We start from the raw sequence: 18601 nt of genomic DNA, 5'->3' as shown, positions 1-18601 counted from the left end.
TTAACTCACTGCGCTACTGCTCAGCCCCATGAAGCCACCTTTGAGGGAGATTGTGCCTGTTCAGGCTCCTGGGTTGGGGTCACTGTATTATTGGGGTATCATTGACAGAAAGCCCAAGTCCCACATTTGAAGTGAGTGACTTTTTCTTTCTGTTTTATTTATTTATTAACCAGAACACTGCTTAGTTCTGGCTTATGGTGGTGCAGGGGATTGAACCTGGGACTTTGGAGCCTCAGGCATGAGATCTTTTTGCATAACCATTATGCTATCCTCCGCCCATTTTTTTTTCTTTTCTTTTTGGCACCAGGGTTATTGCTAGGGCCACGTGTCCACATGATAAGCTAACTGCTCTCAGCAGCCATCCCCCCCTTTTTATTTGATAAAACAGAGATAAACTGGGGAGGGAGATAGATAGGTAGATTACTAGACAGACAGATAGGTAGATTATTAGATAGACAGAGACAGACAGACCTATAGCACTGCTTCATCACATGTGAAGCTTCCCTCCCCCCACCCCACCCCCTCATATGGGAACTAGGAATTTGAACCTGAGTCCTCACGCATGGCAACAAGTATGCTCAACAAAGTGTGCCACTGCCAGGCCCCATGAATGAGCTTCTCTTTCTGTCTTTTCCCAAAAGCCTCCACTGGTCTGAAATATTGTAGGCATATTTCTCCCATGTACCAACAATGGTATCTGCAAAGGGATAGAGTTCATCTGGAATTTCCTGCCACTAAACTCTGTCAAGTTTATGACTTTTCCTGATGCTCATCCCTGAACAAATCCCCAGGAAGATTATATTAACTGAAGTAATTATAGGGAAGAAATCAACCACTTGTTCCCTGAATTCTCCTTCCAGAGATAACTGGAGAACAAGGCTGTACAAGTTCTCTTTCTACCACCTTCCTCTGCACATCTAATAAGGGAAGGACAGTTTGAACTCTGAGTCTAACTGCTGATATTCAGGGGTGCAAGAAGACATAAGATTCAGGGTATATGCCCGAGAAATATGAGATCTTGAAGTGCAATTAGGATTTGGTAACAAGTGCACCATCGTACACTCAGGGTCAGCAGAAACAGGAAGTCAGGAGTCTGATCCTGCACTGCTCAGTGCAGATTCCTCTTGGTGTTGGTACTATCAAAATCAGGTCCTGGTGGGCTACTCAAAAGTGGGGCTTGAGCTGGGATTCACTTGTTAAAGTCTATTCATCCTGAAAGACCAAACCCCTCTGTCTCCCTCCCATCAATGAACTGAAATGACTTTTTATCAGATTTTATATTCCTCTTAGCCAGATGACCTCAAACACCATTAATATGATAAATACTAAAAAATAAAAATCAAAAGCAGATTAAGTACTGCTTTGAGACTGGTAGGTGGCACATGAGGTTCCAAGTTTGATTTCCAGCATCACATGGTTATTATTTACTTGATACTGACAGACAGAAATCGAGAGAGAAGTGAAAGATAGAGGAGAGATAAAGAGTGGCACTTGTAACACTGCTTCACTGGCTGTGAAGCTTCCCCTCTGCAGGTGGGGATGACAGGCTTGAACTTAGTCATTGTAGCATGTGCTCACCAGGTGTGCCACTGTTTGCCCCCCTCCACATAGTTCTTTTCATTTATTTATTTTTTATTTTATTTTAATTGCCTCCAGGGTTATTGCTGGGGCTCAGTGCCTGCACCATGAATCCACTGGTCCTGGAGGTCATTTTTTCCCCCTTTTGCTGCCCTTGTTGTTGTAGCCTTGTTGTGGTTATTATTGTTGTTATTGATGTTGTTTGTTGTTGGACAGGACAGAGAGAAATGAAGAGGGGAGGGGAAAACAGAGAGAGGGAGAGAAAGACAGACACCTGCAGACTTGCTTCACCGCTTGTGAAGCGACTCCCCTGCAGGTGGGGAGCCAGGGACTCGAACTGGGATCCTTGTGCCGGTCCTTGTGCTTTGCACCACATGCGCTTAACCCGCTGTGCTACCGCCCAACCCTTAGTTCTTTTCTTTTTAAGGACTTATTTATTTATTAATGGGTTGGGGAGAGAGAGAGTGAGAGAGGGAGAGGGAGGAGGGAGGGAGAGGGAGAGATACTCTGGCACACAAAATGCTGGGCATCAAACTTGGGACCTCATGCCTAAGAATTCAACACTCTCCACAGTGATAATTCCCAGGCCTAGTATCACATGGTTCTCTTTCTCTCATTAATAAACATATCTTTATAAAAATAAATACTGCCTCAGGGACTCCCTAAGTGCCCCAATGTCAGCTATTAGTCAAATCCTTAGGAATAATTCTGGAAGGTTTAAAGAGTCTTGGGGGAATCAAACTCCTCATGGCTTAAGCAGTTGCTAAGGCATGAGTGCCATTACCTCCACAACTGCAAAGCCTTTGATGGGGCGTGCTGCCAGGGGCTGGTTGTCCAGGGATGTGACTGTGTACATGGAGCCCATGTCTGACACTGAGGCCGTCTCTGCATTTTCCAGTGGCTCCCCCAGGCTCCCCAGGCTCCCCAGGCTGCCCGTACTACACAGGGAAATGTCTAGGCTCTCTTGGCTGGATACCACCTGGGGCTCCAACAGGCCAGGAGGGATGGGTAGCTCAAGGCCTGAAGGCAGTGGATCCACAGAGAGGTCACTGACTGTCTGAGAGATGCCCTGGGAGCTGCAGATGGAGGCCTGACTGGTGGAGGCAGATGCACTGATGCTCATGGCGGGGGCCAGGCTGCTGGATGTGCTGATCTCCAAGCTGTCTGTGCAAGGGAAGCCAAGGGTCTTCTCTGGCTCAGCCCTTCCCTCACCACCCTCAGCCTTGTCTTTTGGCTTCTTGGGGTCTTCATCCTGCAGTGGAATGTAGATCTCATCTTTAAAGACCCCACCATGGGCATTGCAGGCCTTGCGGATAGCACCTCTGACAATGCCCTCGTCCAGGTGGGTGGGGATTCCGGAGATCACCAGTAAGCGGCTGTGGGCTGTGGGGCCTACCAGTGTCTGGCAAGCATCAGCAATGGCATCACTCGTCACACCCAGCCCCTGTGGGTCCTTTCTGGTGAGGTGCCGGAGGATGATGAGCAAGGTAAGAGCCCGATGGAACCACAACATGTCCTCAGGCTTGCTGCCCCCAATGCTGAGCATGGTGGGGTCTGATTCCACTGAGCGGGAGGACTGGCGCTTCCCAGAGGAGGAGGCCTTCTCCCGTTTCATCTTAACTTTTTTCCTCTTGGACAGGAGGCTGGGGCTCTGTGGTGTCTGTCCTGGGGAGGAGGAAGAGGACGAGGAGGAGTCACTGAGATTTGGGGCAGGTGTAGAGGTCACCCCACTGGCTGTGACACTCATATTGGTAGGCAGGGTGACTTCAGCAACTGCCAGGCAACCTTCCATGAGGGCGTGAAAGTATGTGGAGAACCTGCCCTGGTCGGTGACTGGGGCTGTCCCAGACCCTCCACAGCTACTGCTCGAGACCCAGCTCTGGGTCTCCTCATCATACAGCTTATGAAGCTCTGACTGTAATGCCATCAACATGGCCAGACACGGGTTTAACTGGAGGGCAATGGATGAAGACAGGCCAGCTGGGTGCTTCCTCTGCTCCAGGGTGTGCACTGTGCGCAGAAGCTCCGCCAAGAGATGGAAAACAAGCTCCTTCACACAGGCCGCCATGTCTGTGGTCCATAGGAAGTTTCCTGAAGAATGGGTAACAGTAAGAGCAACAATTATATACAGAGTACTTACTATGTGTAGGCATTCTACTAAGCACTTTGTAACAGATTTAACTATCACAGGAGCCCTCTGAAGCAGGAATTATATTATTCACCCCTACCTCAGAGGACAAAACTGAACCTCAGAAAGCTGAATGATTTCACTAGTGTTACACAAGCTACAGAGAGATGGCCATAACCTGTCTTTCTCACTTGTTAAAATAAAACAAATAAAATGCACTTAAAAGTAAACAGATAATAAAAGTAGGGAGAGAGAATAACAGTTCATTGTGTTCTCTGCCTATTAGGTACAAATTGAAGACAGACAGATATTAAAAGTTACACTCAACTCAGGGGGAGCTGAATCTGAGACTTTAGAGTCTCAGGCATGAAAGTCTTTTTGTATAACCATTATGCTATCTCCTCATGCTTCTCTTAATTCTGATTCTGTCAACAAGAGAGTATTACTATAGGGCTGGGACATTATTTTTTTGTAATTAAAAAAATTATTTATAAAATAGAAATACTGACAAGACCACAGGGTACAACTCCACACAACTCCCACACCAAAACTCCATATCACATGCCCTCCTTTGAAAGCTTTCCTAGTCTTTATCCCTCTAGGAGTATGGACCCAGGGTCATTATGGTGTGTAGAAGCTGGAAGGTCTGGCTTCTATAATTGCTTCCCTGCTGAACATGGGTGTTGGCAGGTCAATCCATACTCAAGGCTGGAATATTCCTTTTTTTTTTTTTTTTGACATTTAAAAGAAAATTTCTTTGTTGGGGGAATTAATGTTTTACATTCTATAGTAAATACAATAGTTTGTACATGCATAATATTTCTCAGTTTCCCACATAACAATACAACCCCCACTAGGTCCTTTGTCATCATTTTTTGGACCTGTACTGTCCCTGCCACCCACCCCTGAGTCTTTGGCTTTGGTGCTACACCAACTCCAGTTCCGGTTCTACTTGTGTTTTCTCTACTGATCTTGTTTTTCAACTTCTGCCTGAGAGTGAGATCATCCCATATTCATCCTTCTATTTCTGACTTATTTCACTTAACGTGATTTCTTCAAGCTCCATCCAAGATGGGCTGAAAATGATGAAGTCACCATTTTTAATAGCTGAGTAGTATTCCATTGTGTATATATACACAACTTGCTCAGCCACTTATCTGTTGTTGGGCCCCTTGTTTGCCTCCAGGGCTGGAATATTCTTTTTTTAAAATTTGTTACTATTATTATTATTATTATTATTTTGTTATTTAAAAAAACCAGACATCACTCTGGTACATGTGCTGCTGGGGATTGAACTCAGGACCTCATGCTTCAGAGTCCAATGCTCTATCCACTGCACCACCTCCTGGGCCACAGGCTGGAATATTCTTAACATAGACAGGGACACAGATTCAGAGCCCTTGGCAGGCAACAGTATTTAGCCAGAATTTTGCTAACAGTTGCTTACAAAAAAAAAAAAACTTATTTATTTATTTATTTATTTATTTTATAAGGTCATCTCTCTTTTTTAAAATCTTTATTTATTGGACAGAGACAGCCAGAAATTGAGAGGAAGGGAGATAGATAGATAGATAGATAGATAGAGATAGAGAGAGAGAGAGAGAGAGTCACCTACAGCACTGCTTCACCACTCACAAAGCTTTCCCCCTGCAGGTGGGGACCAGAGGCTCGAACTTGGGTCCTTGTGCACTGTAATATGTGCACTCAACCTGATGCGCCACCACCCGCCCCCCAAAAACTTATTTATTTAATTAAAAATTTTAACTCATGGTTGTATGGGACCTGGACGCTTACAAAGCCACTCACAGAGGATGTGAGCTCAGGACCTTTGTTGATCACACTACCTCCTCCATTGTCCTTCACCGTTTGACTTTTATACAAGAATTCTCTGCCAAAATCGAAAATGATGGCAGGGAGCTAAAACTGGCCACAGATATCCCCTTCCCACAGACAGGGGTACCCTGTGGGTATTCTCCTCCCTTCTATCCAAGTGTATGTGTTTGTCTGCTTTACGATTTATTTACTTAGAGAGAGAAAGCAAGAGAGAGAATGAGTGAGCGAGAGAGAGAGAGAGAGAGAGAGAGAGAGGAACAGAGCATCACTCCAGCACACTGGGTGCCAGGGATCAAACTCAGGATCACATGCATGTAAGTTCTTACCACTGAGCCACCTCCTTTGGCATCCCACAGTATTTTTTTTTAAGAATTAAAAAAAAAATTTTTTTTTTAAATTTAAGGAAGGATTAATTAACAAAACCATAGGGTAGGAGGGATACAACTCCACACAATTCCCACCACCCAATCTCCATATCCCACCCCCTCCCCTGATAGCTTTCCCATTCTCTATCCCTCTGGGAGCATGGACCCAGGGTCGTTGAGGGTTGCAGAAGATAGAAGGTCTGGCTTTTTTTAAAGAATTCTGATTAGCCATAAACACATACAAATTGAGAAATCTGTATCAATATTTTGATCTCTGACTTTTCTTAAAATAAGAACTAATAGTAACTGGGGGACTGTCAGATGGTTCACCTGGTAGAGTGCACACATTTCCATGCACAAGGACCTGGGTTTGAGCCCTGAGTCATCACAGGGGAGTGCCTGCAATGGGGAAGCCTCACAAGCACTGGATCAGTTCTGTGGTGTCTCTCCTCTCTCTGACTCTTTTTTTCTCTCTCACCCTCTATCTAGAGGAAAGGAAAAAATAAACAAAAGCCTGCCAGAAGTGGTGAAGTTGTACAGGTACCTAACCTCAGGGATAACCTTGGTTGAAAAAAAAAAAGTCGGCAGGCCTTGGGCCATGTTGAGTAGCAGGACTCAGTGGCTGCCCAACAGGACACATGCTTCCCCAGCATGAAGGTCCCATTCACATTATTATTTTTTTATTTCTGCTTAGCTGCTTTGTTTATTTTTGTGAAAGACAGACATCAAAGCACTGTTCAGCTCTGGCATACAGTGGTGTTGGGACTGAATTTTTTTTTTTTCTTAGTAGGCAGTCTTTTATTAATGGAATGTGTAATAATTCAAGCATCTAACTGTATCTAACTTAATCTTTTAAAATTTATTTTATTTTTTTATTTATAAAAAGGAAACACTGACAAAAGCAAAGGGTAAGAGGGATACAACTCCACACAATTCCCACCACCAGAACTCCACATCCCATCTACTAGGGAAAGAGAGACAGGTTAGGAGTATGGATTGACCTGTCAATGCCCATGTTCAGTGGGGAAGCAATTACAGAAGCCAGACCTTCCACCTTCTGCACCCCACAATGACCTTGGGACTGAACTTTTGACCTTTAGGGTGCCAGACATGAAAGTCTAGTGCACTACCTCTGTGCTACCTCCCCAGCCCTACTTTTATTTCTCATTTACATTATCTGAGACTAGCTCCTTAGGACATCTGAGTCTGTAATATTTTCCAACATTTTATTATGAAAAAAATTTTATAGTATACATAGCAAATACATGTAGACTGACCAATAGTCTACCATTAATATTTGTTATATTTGCTTTATTATATAGCTATTCATTCTTTTAAAAATCATTATTTATTTATTTTAATCAGGGGGGATACAGGGAGAATATGTAGAGACAGAGACAGATGAGAGAAAGATACAGAGAAAGACACCAGAGCACTCCTCAGCTCTGGCTTATTGTGATGCTAGGGATTGAACCTGGGTCCTTAGAGCCACCTCCTTTGGCATCCCACAGTATTTTTTTTTTTTTTAATTTTTTATTTAAGAAAGGATTAGTGAACAAAAGCATAAGGTAGGAGGGGTACAACTCCACACAATTCCCAACACCCAATCCCCATAACCCACCCCCTCCCCTGATAGCTTTCCCATTCTCTATCCCTCTGGGAGCATGGACCCAGGGTCATTGAGGGTTGCAGAAGGTAGAAGGTCTGGCTTTTTTAAAGAATTCTGATTATCCATAAACACATAAAAATTGAGAAATCTGTATCAATATTTTGATCTCTGACTTTTTTTTGCAGAATCATTAATGCCTTCTCTCCAGCTATTTATTCATTCATGAACTAATCTTAGTTTTGATTACTTCAAAATAAGTGCAGACATTTAATGTGTTTCACTCTAAGCACTTAAGCAGTCATATCATTAACAAGTAAAAAGTTCTATGTATATTTACAACATTTCCCCCAGGATACCACTCAGCAGTGCCGAACATGAGACCTCTTATACACAGGTCCTGTGTGCTACCCCATACTATCTCCTGACCCTATACTTGCAAATTTTTTAAATTAATTAATTAATTGCCTTTTTGTTGCCCTTGTTGTATTTTTATTGTTGTGGTTATTGTTGTTACTGATGTCACTGTTGTTGGATAGGACAGAGAGAAATGGAGAGAGGAGGGGAAGACAGACACCTGCAGACCTGCTTCACTACCTGTGAAGCGACTCCCCTGCAGGTGGGGAGCCAGGGGCTCAAAGCGGGATCCTTACGCTTCGTGCTACCTGCACTTAACTTGCTGCGCTGCCGCCCGACTCCCTATTTCCAATTTTTGAGGCAAGTTTACATATCCTAAATTATTTAACTCTTAACCTTAGCATTCCATTAGTTTTGCCAAATATCTAACCCCTTCTTGATCTTCTGGGGGCTTTGAAGTTATAATATTTGATTGTGTAACTATCATTCACTCCCATGCCACTTCCACCTCCAAAGTTACAACGGCACCATGTTTATGTTGTAAAGAATAATAATATTAATCTATCTTTACAGTTAGTTGCCTGTTAAAATAATGCAACCCCCTGCAAATCATGGATATGGAAGTCTAAAACGATTTCAAATGATAGCAACCTGGCAGGAAGCCATTACTCCCTGGACTATGAACTGCCATTCCTTTGGCCTTCTGGCAAGCTCAGCTGCTCAGGGCTCCTGATCCTGATGGACTGAGTCCTCACCTAGAAGTTCCACCACTTGCAGGAGGATGGATGTTGGGATGGTGTTGGGCTCATCCTCGGACTTTCCTTCACCATCCTCTGACTTCCAGGACAGAAGCTGCTCTGCAAAGGCCATAGCCAGTGGGAACTCCAGAGGCAGAGAATGTAATACCAGCACAGCTCCGGGAGGTGGAGACACCCCTAGAAGAAGGGCCCAGGGGGAAACCTGTTATTGGTACAACCTGAAGAGAAAGCCTAGCCACATATCTGCTCAGGGGAGAATCCAGGTGCAGGGGTTGGAAGACACACCTTAAAGAGGCCACTTTTTGGTGTGACAATGGGATAAAGAGTAGTATAGCGAATGGAGAGATAAAGCACTCCTGTCAGTTAAATACCAACCAGCCTGATGACTCCAAATGGAAAGATAAAGTCAGATTTAAAAATATGCTTCAGGTGTACTGTTTTGCCTCCAGGGTTATCACTGGGGCTCAGTGCTGGCACTATGAATCCACTACTCCTGGAAGCTTCCCCCCCCCCCCCATTTTATTGAATAGGACAGAGAGAAATTGGAGAAATTGAGAGGGGAGTGGAGATAGAGAGGTAGGGAAAGATAGACACCTGCAGACCTGCTTCATCACTCAGGAAGCTTCCCCCTGTAGGTACTGTGCAGAGGCTCAAACTCAGATCCTTGTACGGGTCTCTGTACTCTATATGTGCTTACCAGGTGTGCCACACCAGGAGAATTCAGACTTTTTAAAAATTATTATATTTACGTATTGGACAGAGACAGTCAGAAATTGAGAAGCTTCTCCCCCTTGCAGGTGGGGGCTGGAGACTTAAACCTGGGTCCTTGTGCACTGTAACATGTGCACTCAACCAGATAAGCACCATCTGGCCCTCTAGGAGAATTCAGTTCAAATGATAACTGGAAGAAAGGCAGTGGGATTATTATAGCCACTGAGGAGACTGCACTGTTCAGGTCATTCTATTCATTTAATAAATTATTATTATTTTATCAGCACTTCTCAGGTCTGGTTTATGGTGGTACCAAGGGATTTAACCTGGGACCCTCAGAGCCTCAAGCATGGACATTATCCGTATAGCCATTATGCTATCTCCTCTGGTCTTGTTTAGGTCATTCTAAGAATAGGTATCCTAGCAAGCATATGTGAAAGGCAAAAATCCCCATCACAGCCTGGGCAGCATTTGCCAGACTTCCTCAGGAGGGGAAAGGAGATCTTTCAATCTAGTGCTTCTAAAATACATCTTCGCAAGAACTCTTACTCTTTACAAGTAAGAAACTGGAAGGTACCTGACCATTTTCAGAAAGAAGGGAAGCAGGAATGGTTTCAAGCTGCTCTCATTACCATGAACTGACTTCACAGAGGCTTACCCAGTTTGATGTGGACCTTGTCTGCGGAGAGGATCACAGAGGGGTACTGGTTGGCAGTGGGAGGAGGCGTGAGCCCAGTATTGGCTGGAGATGCGTCCCGTGGGTAACACATGGCCTCAATGAGGTTCAGCTGGCCATTCCGCTTCACTCTGTGGCCGAGACCATACACGAGTACTCGTGCCCATGGTGCCTTGTACAGAGAGGAGCTGAGGAGGAGAGATGTGTGTGAGGTGACTCTAGGTGTGGTCAGCAGCTGATTTGTCATGAGAAGGTGGCAAATGGCAACTGAGCAAACTTGTCATTCCACTGTATTTTAGAAGACCAGTTTTGATAAGGACAAATATTCCAAATATGGAAGTATGGGGAGAACTGGTAGCATTTTCAAATGCAGTTTGCATTGATTTGAGTTTTTTCCCTTGTCAATTTCACCAAATCCATTTCACTTTTCTTTTATCACCAACTCCTAGAAACAAGCAACTTACTCTTTGCGGAATCCCGACTGACTTTCTTTGCAAGATACAACAACGAAAGCTGCCCCAGGGAAATTAACATCCATATTGACTTTGGACTCAGAAATTGGGAACTCTTCAGAGGGAAACTGCTCTGGTGCGGTCTGCAAAGAGATATTTAATAAGGAAAGCAACTGGCTAAATACAGGTGAACATTTTACCTTCTAGCTTACAAGCAAAGAAGAGCCAAGAGATGCAGCTGTAACAGGTTCAGGAGGCCAAAAGGCCCTCAATGGGGAAGGACACTACAAATGAGACAGGGCAGAAAGTCTTCAGAGAAAAAGAGACTGACAGAAATTTGAGGAGGACAAGAATATTCATCAAGTCTTTTTATCAAGCTGAAAAGACTTCCACTTGAAAGTAGTAACACCAGTTCAGAGGCACTAGAGCTTATTAGCCTGTTACCTGCAGGAACGAACAGATCTGTTTTGTCAGTTCCAAAAGACTCTCTTCACCCTGGTGCAGGGTTCGTGTGATGGCTACGTTGAGCCACTCCCTCACTGTCTGGGAGTTGCCCTGGTAGAAGAGGTCTGTGGCTGAGCAGTTCTGGGAATGGACACAATGCTGCAGAGACTGAGCCAGGAGAATGGAGCTGGAGCTGATAGTACCATCTGGGGACAGGAAAGAAAACACAGCTTCACAAGACTAAAGGAGCCCGTTTTATATAACAATGGACAACTGTTCAGATAACAAGATGGACTAACTTAGATATAATGGCTAGGAAAACAGACAGGCCTATGGGGGTGATTCAGGAAATCAATGATCTTCAACTTTGAGTTTGTTTTTTTTTTTCAGACACACACACACCCACACACACACCCACACCCACAAACAATCCTACTCAAAGTCACAGTCAATCTGTCAGGTCTGCTCTGGAGCAGTTTGATAAGAACATTTCCCTCTCCTTACAATGCTCACAGAATGCCTGTAGCAATCACTGAGTAGCTAGATATCCTAGTAACATTTCATGCCCCTTTATAGTTTGAGAAGATCAATCAATGCTTACTAGGTGAGTGACTGAAGTGAGTAATGCATGTACATTTCCAAAGACAGACAGCAAGAAAGCACTGCTGAGATAATAATGGTTCCCTACTGTGATTTTTTTTTTTTTCTAGTTTAAAGGCACTGTGCTCAAGCTTCTCTCTCTCAACAAAGAGAATGAGCACATTGGGGTACAACTTCAGGCCATCTACCCTGGTGCTGATTTCCACTGTGACAGCAGCTAGACCAAGCTTACCTGGCAGGGGAGGAGCAAGAAGCTGATTGGACAGTAGCTGCAGGTGCTCCAGTGTAATGTCTCTGATGGCAGGGATGTGGAAGAGGCGGGTAAATAAGTGAGGCAGCTTGGGGGCAAAGATGTTGAGCAGGGCCATGCGGCAGTATAGCCTGGCCAGCGCAGCCTCGCACCGCAGCAGCTCTCTGTAAGGGAAAAAGCAAGACAGAGGCCCTAAGCATGCTGCTAGGTCCCTGCAGTGGGCCTGGCTGTAGCTTCTAAGGGAAAAGAACTACACCTAAGGCTTCTCTGCATGTCTCAGGCTCTCTACTCTAAGTCAGTCACTTACATCTTAAACAAAAATTCAAACTTAATGTTTGGATTTTCTCAATGCAAAAGTCACTGTGGAAAAAGTAATACATGTGTACAAAAACTTACACATACTTGTATTTAATAAAGCATAAGCCACAGTAGCCAAAAAGTGTAAACATTTCAAATGTCCATTAACTGCAATAGAGCACTGTCTAGCAGTAAGAAGGAACAAAATACAGATTAACACTATAGCATGAATGAACTTTGAAAGCATGCTAAGCAAAAAATGCTAACTATAATTACAATATACAATTTCATTTCTTTTTTTTAAAAAAAGAATTTATTTATTTATTCATGAGAAAGATAGGAGAAGAGAAAGAACCAGACATCACTCTGGTACATGTGCTGCCAGGGATCGAACTCAGGACCTCATGGTTGAGAATCTAATGCTTTATCCACTCTGCTACCTCCTGGACCACTACAATTTCATTTCTATAGACCATCCAGAACTAAGCAAATCTATATGTAGAGAGAAAGCAGATTTACTAACAGGAATGTTTGGGGTGATAGAAATGATTGTGGTGGTGGTTGCCCAACTTTGTGAATATGCTAAAAACCAGAGACATATATACTGTAAATGGGTAAATGTACAGTATGTGAATTGTATCTCAATAAAGCTATTATTTAAAAATCCACGTTTTTATTTTTCTTTCATTTCTTTAAAAAAATTTTACCAGAGCACTGCTCAGCTTTGGCTTATATTGGAACCTGGGACCTCAGAGTCTGTTTGCATAACAATTATGCTATGCCTCCCACCCCAGTCTTCTCATTTTTCTATCAGACAAAGGGAGGGAGGAAGAGAGGGAAGGAAAGAGAGAGAGAGAGAGAGAGGGCAGGCAGAAAGACATGAGAAACACTGCAGCACCACTCTACCACCCCTGAAGCTCCCGACTCATCCATCTTTATTTAGTTGTTTTCTCTGTCTCTTAGCTCAGCAGGAAGTCTCCTTATCAATGGTACATGCGATTAAACATAATTGGATTTCTATGGCCCACCTGAAAGAAAGGCTCACTTTTACCTGTGAATCTGAAGATTGGTATTGTCCAGTGTCACCAGCCCATTGGTGGCAGTCCTTCGGTAGCCTGCTGGGGGTCTTTCCAGCATATCAATAGGATACCAGTATCGGACCAGCACACCTTCACTACGGAGGTATGTTTCTACCTGCACCAACTCATTTACCTACAATAGTAAAGGAAATGTCTATTTGGTTTTTCCAAGTATTGACCTTGCTTCCCAAATTGATTTTAATGAAAGAAAGCAAACACAGGAAGACTTTATAATGCTGATGAGAAAAGAAAAAAAAAAGCCTTGCATATGTTGAGTTCAGCCACATCATTTGAAGACCTGCTTTCATTACACATCGTTTCGCTGTAAGCCTCAGTTTCTAAGAACCTATGAAAAACCTAAGTGATGACTCACTATGTGTACATATATAAAGATAAAAACCAGTTTTACAGCAAAAGATAATAGTTTCAAATCAGTGATAGAATGTAAATATTCAAAGATATCTGGATAGTATAGTGTATCTACTGGAATGTTGGAAAAGTCATGAAGTATTTTTTCTATGCAAAAATGTGTCATGAATTTTCTGACAACCCAACAGTTTTTTCATAACAATTGGCAAATTTTAATTGACACAATAAATTAAGGAAGAAATTCAATGTAATCATGAGTTGGGAATTTAAAGAGAAAAACATCATATTTCAATAACAATTAAACACAATGTTATGGTAAATTATGTTATTGTTTTAACATTAATTTTTTAAAGTATGGAATTCATTTGAGGACTCTATTTTACTGCTAGGAAAATAACAAGCAAGCACATATATTCTGGACTCAAATACAAATGAAAATTTTAATTTAGGAATTATTAAAGGTTTTATTTTATCTTTTCTTTCTTTTTTATTTTTAATTTATGTAGTACTGAGTAGAGACAGAGAGAAATTGAGAGGGGGGAGAGGAAGAGGGACAGAGAGACACCTGCAGCCCTACTTCACCATTTGTGATGTTATCTCCCTGCAGGTGGGGACCAGGGACTTAAACCTGTGTCCTTGTGCACTGTAATGTGTGCTCTTAACCAGATGCACCACTGCCTGCCCCCTAATTTAGGAATTATTATTAAAAAGGAATTATTTAATAAGTATAAACATTTCTGTGGATGAAAAAGTGTTGATTATTAATCTTCTGGAAGACAGAGCAGAAGTTTGTATAAGGAGGCAGTGGGAGATTGACATGACTATTGATAAAATGGATACTTGAAAGTTCACCTTCCTAAAATACCAGTCAATATACTCTCTTAAAAGTTTAATCATCTTGGGGATCGGGCAGTGGCACACTGGGTTAAGCACACATGGCGCAAAGCGCAAGCACCGGCGTAAGGATCCCGGTTCGAGCCTCCGGCTCCCCACCTGCAGGGGAGTCGCTTTAAAGGTGGTGAAGCAGGTCTGCAGGTGTCTTTCTCTCCCCCTCTGTCTTCCCCTCCTCTCTCCATTTCTCTCTGTCCTATCCAACAACGAACAACATCAACAATGGCAATAATAATAACCACAACGAGGCTACAACAAGGGCAACAAAAGGGGGAAAAAATGGCCTCCAGGAGTGGTGGATTCATGGTGCAGGCACCGAGCCCAGCAATAACTCTGGAGGAAAAAAAAAAAAGTTTAATGATCTCAATTAAGCTCTGCTAAAGCAGAGTCAACTGAAGATGTGAAAGTTTCCATTTCAAAGCATTAATGGTTGTTACCATTATCCACCTCTGCATTTCTCTTTAGATAAAGTCAGTGTTTTCCAACATGTTGATAAGTGCATCTTTATCAACTGCTCTTAGGCATGAACCATACATTATTTTTTGCATGTCATTTGCATGTCAAACTTCTGAAGTGGAAGCACATGCATGCAACCTTAGGGGCAAACAGTCATGGCTTTCGAACAGGACCCTGCTTGAAAAGAAAGGCACTTACTGATTTTGTTTTATATAATGTTTCAGTTAGAGAAACTGAGGCTGATAAAATGGGTAAAAGCAAGATGACATGATCAAAATCATAAACTTCTTTAATTTGTATCAGTGAACAATTATGACAATGACAGATCATCCATTCATCAAGGACGATGGGAGAGCATTTTCCCCTGGGACTTGGGTAGATACAATGTAGGGACAATTTTAATATGACCAACAGAAAAATAAATAAACTGCAGGGGCAGCAAGGTCTGAAGGAGGTGACAACACTAAGAGTTAACCATCAATTATCAGCCCTGATCTAGGTCCATGAGAAAAATCTCAGGCAAGTTATCTAGCATGATGGCACTTATCTTGGTTTCTTCACTCCTAATTTGAAGGGTAATTCATCTGTAAATTCACTTTCTGAAGTACTTGGAGTCTGGGTATTAAAGCCTCAATGTACATGAATGGCTTTTCACTCACTGAATCAACATCTAAGACGACTCCATGGAGCCCAAAGGTTTTCAGCATCCCTCGGATGGCAAATTTTGGCAGAGCAGTTCCAACAGTACTGCTGGCTACATTATTGCTGTCTGGAGAGCGGGTTACTACCGTGAGACCTGAAGAGGGTAAAAGGAGAAGTTTTTTCAGGAGCAAGTACCACAATCATGTTGGGACTCTATATATATTTTAGGGTCTAAAACAGTTCTAAGAGATTAGGCAACAACTCAGAAGGTAAAGCCCTGGGTTCAATCCGTGATACCATGTGGGAACACCATGGACAACACAAAAGGAAATTCCATGGATGGAGAAGTGGTGTTTTGGTATCTCTCCCTCCTTCCCTATGTCTGTCTCTCCCTCCCTCTAAGTACAAAAAAAAAAGCCAAGGAGGTTTTTTGGCTATATCACATCTATATGAAACCCTGAGTTCACTCTCTGGAACTACATAATCAAAAAAGCTCTGCAGTATTTAGTAATGTCCTCATTTTAGTTACAACCAAAAAAGGAACACAGTTTATAGTGGAAGATTATGTCACAAAATTTTACAAAAGCCCTTACAACTCAATAAAAAGCAAATAAGTCAATTTAAAATGGGAAAAAAATTTGAACATTTCTCCAAAGAGAAATGAACATATAGTGGTCTGGGAGGTGGCACAGTGGATAAAGCACTGGACTCTCAAGTATGAGGTTCTGAGTTCAATTCCCGGCAGCACATGTACTAAATTGATATCTGGTTCTTTCTCTCCTCCTATCTTCCTCATGAATAAATAAATAAAATCTTAAAAAAAAAGAAATGAAAATATACACATAAAAAGATGCTCATCACTACTAGTCATTAAAGAAACACAAGTCAAAATCTGAATAAGATGCCACTTCACATTGACTAAGATGTCTGTAATTTAAAAAAACAGATAATGGTAACTGGTGACAAAGATGCAGAGAATTGGAGTCCCTGTACACAGGTAGAATGTAAAATGGTACAATAACTTTGGAAACTGATCTGGCAGTTCCTCACAAATTTAAGCTTAAAGTTAATCTATGACCCAGCGATTTCATTTCTACATACATACGCAAGAGAAGTGAAAACACAAAACCACACAGAAACTTGTACACAAATATTCAGAGAAGCAATATTCATAATGCCCAAAAGGTAGAAACAACCCAAGTGCCCATCAATTGATGAATGGATAAACAAAATAGTGTACTATCCAGACAGAGGAATAGTATTTGTCATAAAAAGGAATGAGGTGTGGGCACATGCTATAATATGGATGAATCTTGTAAATGTATGCCAAGTGAAAGAGGCCAGACATAAGAGCACATGCTATATGATTCCATTTGTATGAAATGTTCAGAATAAACACTGTAGAGACAGAAAGTATACTCATGGTTTCTAGGATCTAAGGAACAGGGTGATTAACAATACAGGGTCTTTCTTGGGGGGGTGAAAATGTTCCAAAATTAAGAGGCACTAGTTTGACGGCTGCATAACTTTTAAGTGTAATGAAAACCACAACATCATATACTTTCAAAGGGAGAATCTTATGGTATGTGAACTTTATGCCAAAGAAAGAAACAAGCTAAGTGAAATATATACTCTTGTCCTGTCACTGATATTCTGTTATTTTTGTAAAGGTCATCTGGCAACTCTAATGAATGGTTTTAAATTCACTCTTACGGCTAATGAGATAGCATAGAGGTTGACAAAACAGATTTGTATGCCTGAGGCTTATTATCTCAGCAGACAGGAGTAACCCTGAGAGGCCTTATTTGGGATGCTATACTCAGCCCTTTCTTCTTTCTCCATGCCAGTGCCCTGTGCCACTTAAGCTAGTGAGCTCTGTGAATGTGCAAAAGCCTGCCAGATGCCAGTCAAAGGTCTTCTTGTTCCTTAACCAAGAAGCTTTAAGAATCCTGGGAGAAGTCACAATGCACAGAGTAAGGAAAGCCAACAGTTAAACTTCATGTCCTATGTTCTAACCAACATGTTTCACAGGAAGCTTCACAGGTGAAGGAAGGGGAAAGAAAAACCTTTTCGAACTTTATCAATTGTGAACTTGTTTGCTTCATCTTTAATGTCTTCAATGGTAGGAAGATAAAGGTCTCTTGGGATGCCACCATTCTCCTCGTAGAGGAATTCAACGGTCTGTCGGGCAATATCCACCATGCCTAAAAAATATAACAGCATTGCAACACTGCATAGAGTACACAGACTTTAGATCAACCATGACACTGATTTATACTTGGAATAAAAAGACACTCTTGCAAATAAATACCTTTGTGGTATTTAAGTTTCAGGAGTGATAATTAGGTAGTGTCTGCCAAATACTCAGGGAAATGACTCAGTGTGACTCTACTGAACACATGCTTTGCAAACCTGAGGTCTAGAGTTTGATCCCTGGCATCACAGATGGCCAGAAAGGTTCTCTGGTCTCTCTCATTCATTGACTTGCATGCCTGAGACCCCTGAGGTCACAGGCTTAATCCTTGGCACCACCTTATGCCTCTTTCTCTCATCCTTTTTCTCTTCCTTCTAACCCTCATAATAAGCCAATGTATCTATTTTTATTTATATATTCCATTTTGTTGTCCTTGTTTTATTGTTGTAGTTATTATTGTTGTTGATGTCATCGTTGTTGGATAGGACAGAAAAAATGGAGAGAGGAAGGGAAGACAGAGAGGGGGAGAGAAAGATAGACACCTGCAGACCTGCTTCACCACTTGTGAAGCGACTCCCCTGCAGCAGGTGGGGAGCCTGGCGCTCGAACTGGGATCCTTCTGCCAGTCCTTGCGCTTTGTGCCACGAGTGCTTAACCTGCTGTGCTACTGCTCAACTCCCCCAATGTATCTATGTTAAAGATTTACAAATTAATGAGAGAGAGAGAGAGAGAGAGAGAGCGAGAGAGAGAGAGACTCTGGCATATGAGGCACTGGGGGACTGAACTTGGGAACTTATGTATGCAAGTTCTACCCACCACTTGCTGAGTCCTCTCCCAGCTGAGATACATTTTTTCTAGTATTTCTTTGAGGCATGTGAGAGCACTATTCAGTCATCAAGTCCAGACACCCCACTG

At 42.4% G+C, this 18601-nt stretch overlaps 1 protein-coding gene across 5 annotated transcripts in view; it reads right to left on the bottom strand.

Annotated features, from left to right (window-relative positions):
* The window catches only part of HECTD4 (HECT domain E3 ubiquitin protein ligase 4), a 224176-nt gene that overhangs the window by 24908 nt on the left and 180667 nt on the right, over nt 1-18601 (bottom strand). For all 5 annotated transcript variants that reach the window (XM_060193062.1, XM_060193063.1, XM_060193065.1 and 2 more), the window contains exons 53-61: nt 17559-17696; nt 15510-15646; nt 13107-13267; nt 11741-11922; nt 10909-11114; nt 10477-10607; nt 9995-10200; nt 8623-8802; nt 2363-3669 (exon numbers count right to left, since the gene is read on the bottom strand). In XM_060193062.1, the coding sequence (XP_060049045.1) occupies nt 2363-3669; nt 8623-8802; nt 9995-10200; nt 10477-10607; nt 10909-11114; nt 11741-11922; nt 13107-13267; nt 15510-15646; nt 17559-17696 (2648 nt within the window). The remainder of the gene's footprint in view (nt 1-2362; nt 3670-8622; nt 8803-9994; nt 10201-10476; nt 10608-10908; nt 11115-11740; nt 11923-13106; nt 13268-15509; nt 15647-17558; nt 17697-18601) is intronic.

Source organism: Erinaceus europaeus, chromosome 6 (genome assembly GCF_950295315.1).
Source record: "Erinaceus europaeus chromosome 6, mEriEur2.1, whole genome shotgun sequence".
NCBI lineage: Eukaryota > Metazoa > Chordata > Mammalia > Eulipotyphla > Erinaceidae > Erinaceus > Erinaceus europaeus.
The sequence above is the reverse complement of the archived record's forward strand: the minus strand, read 5'-3'. Positions and strand labels throughout refer to the sequence as shown.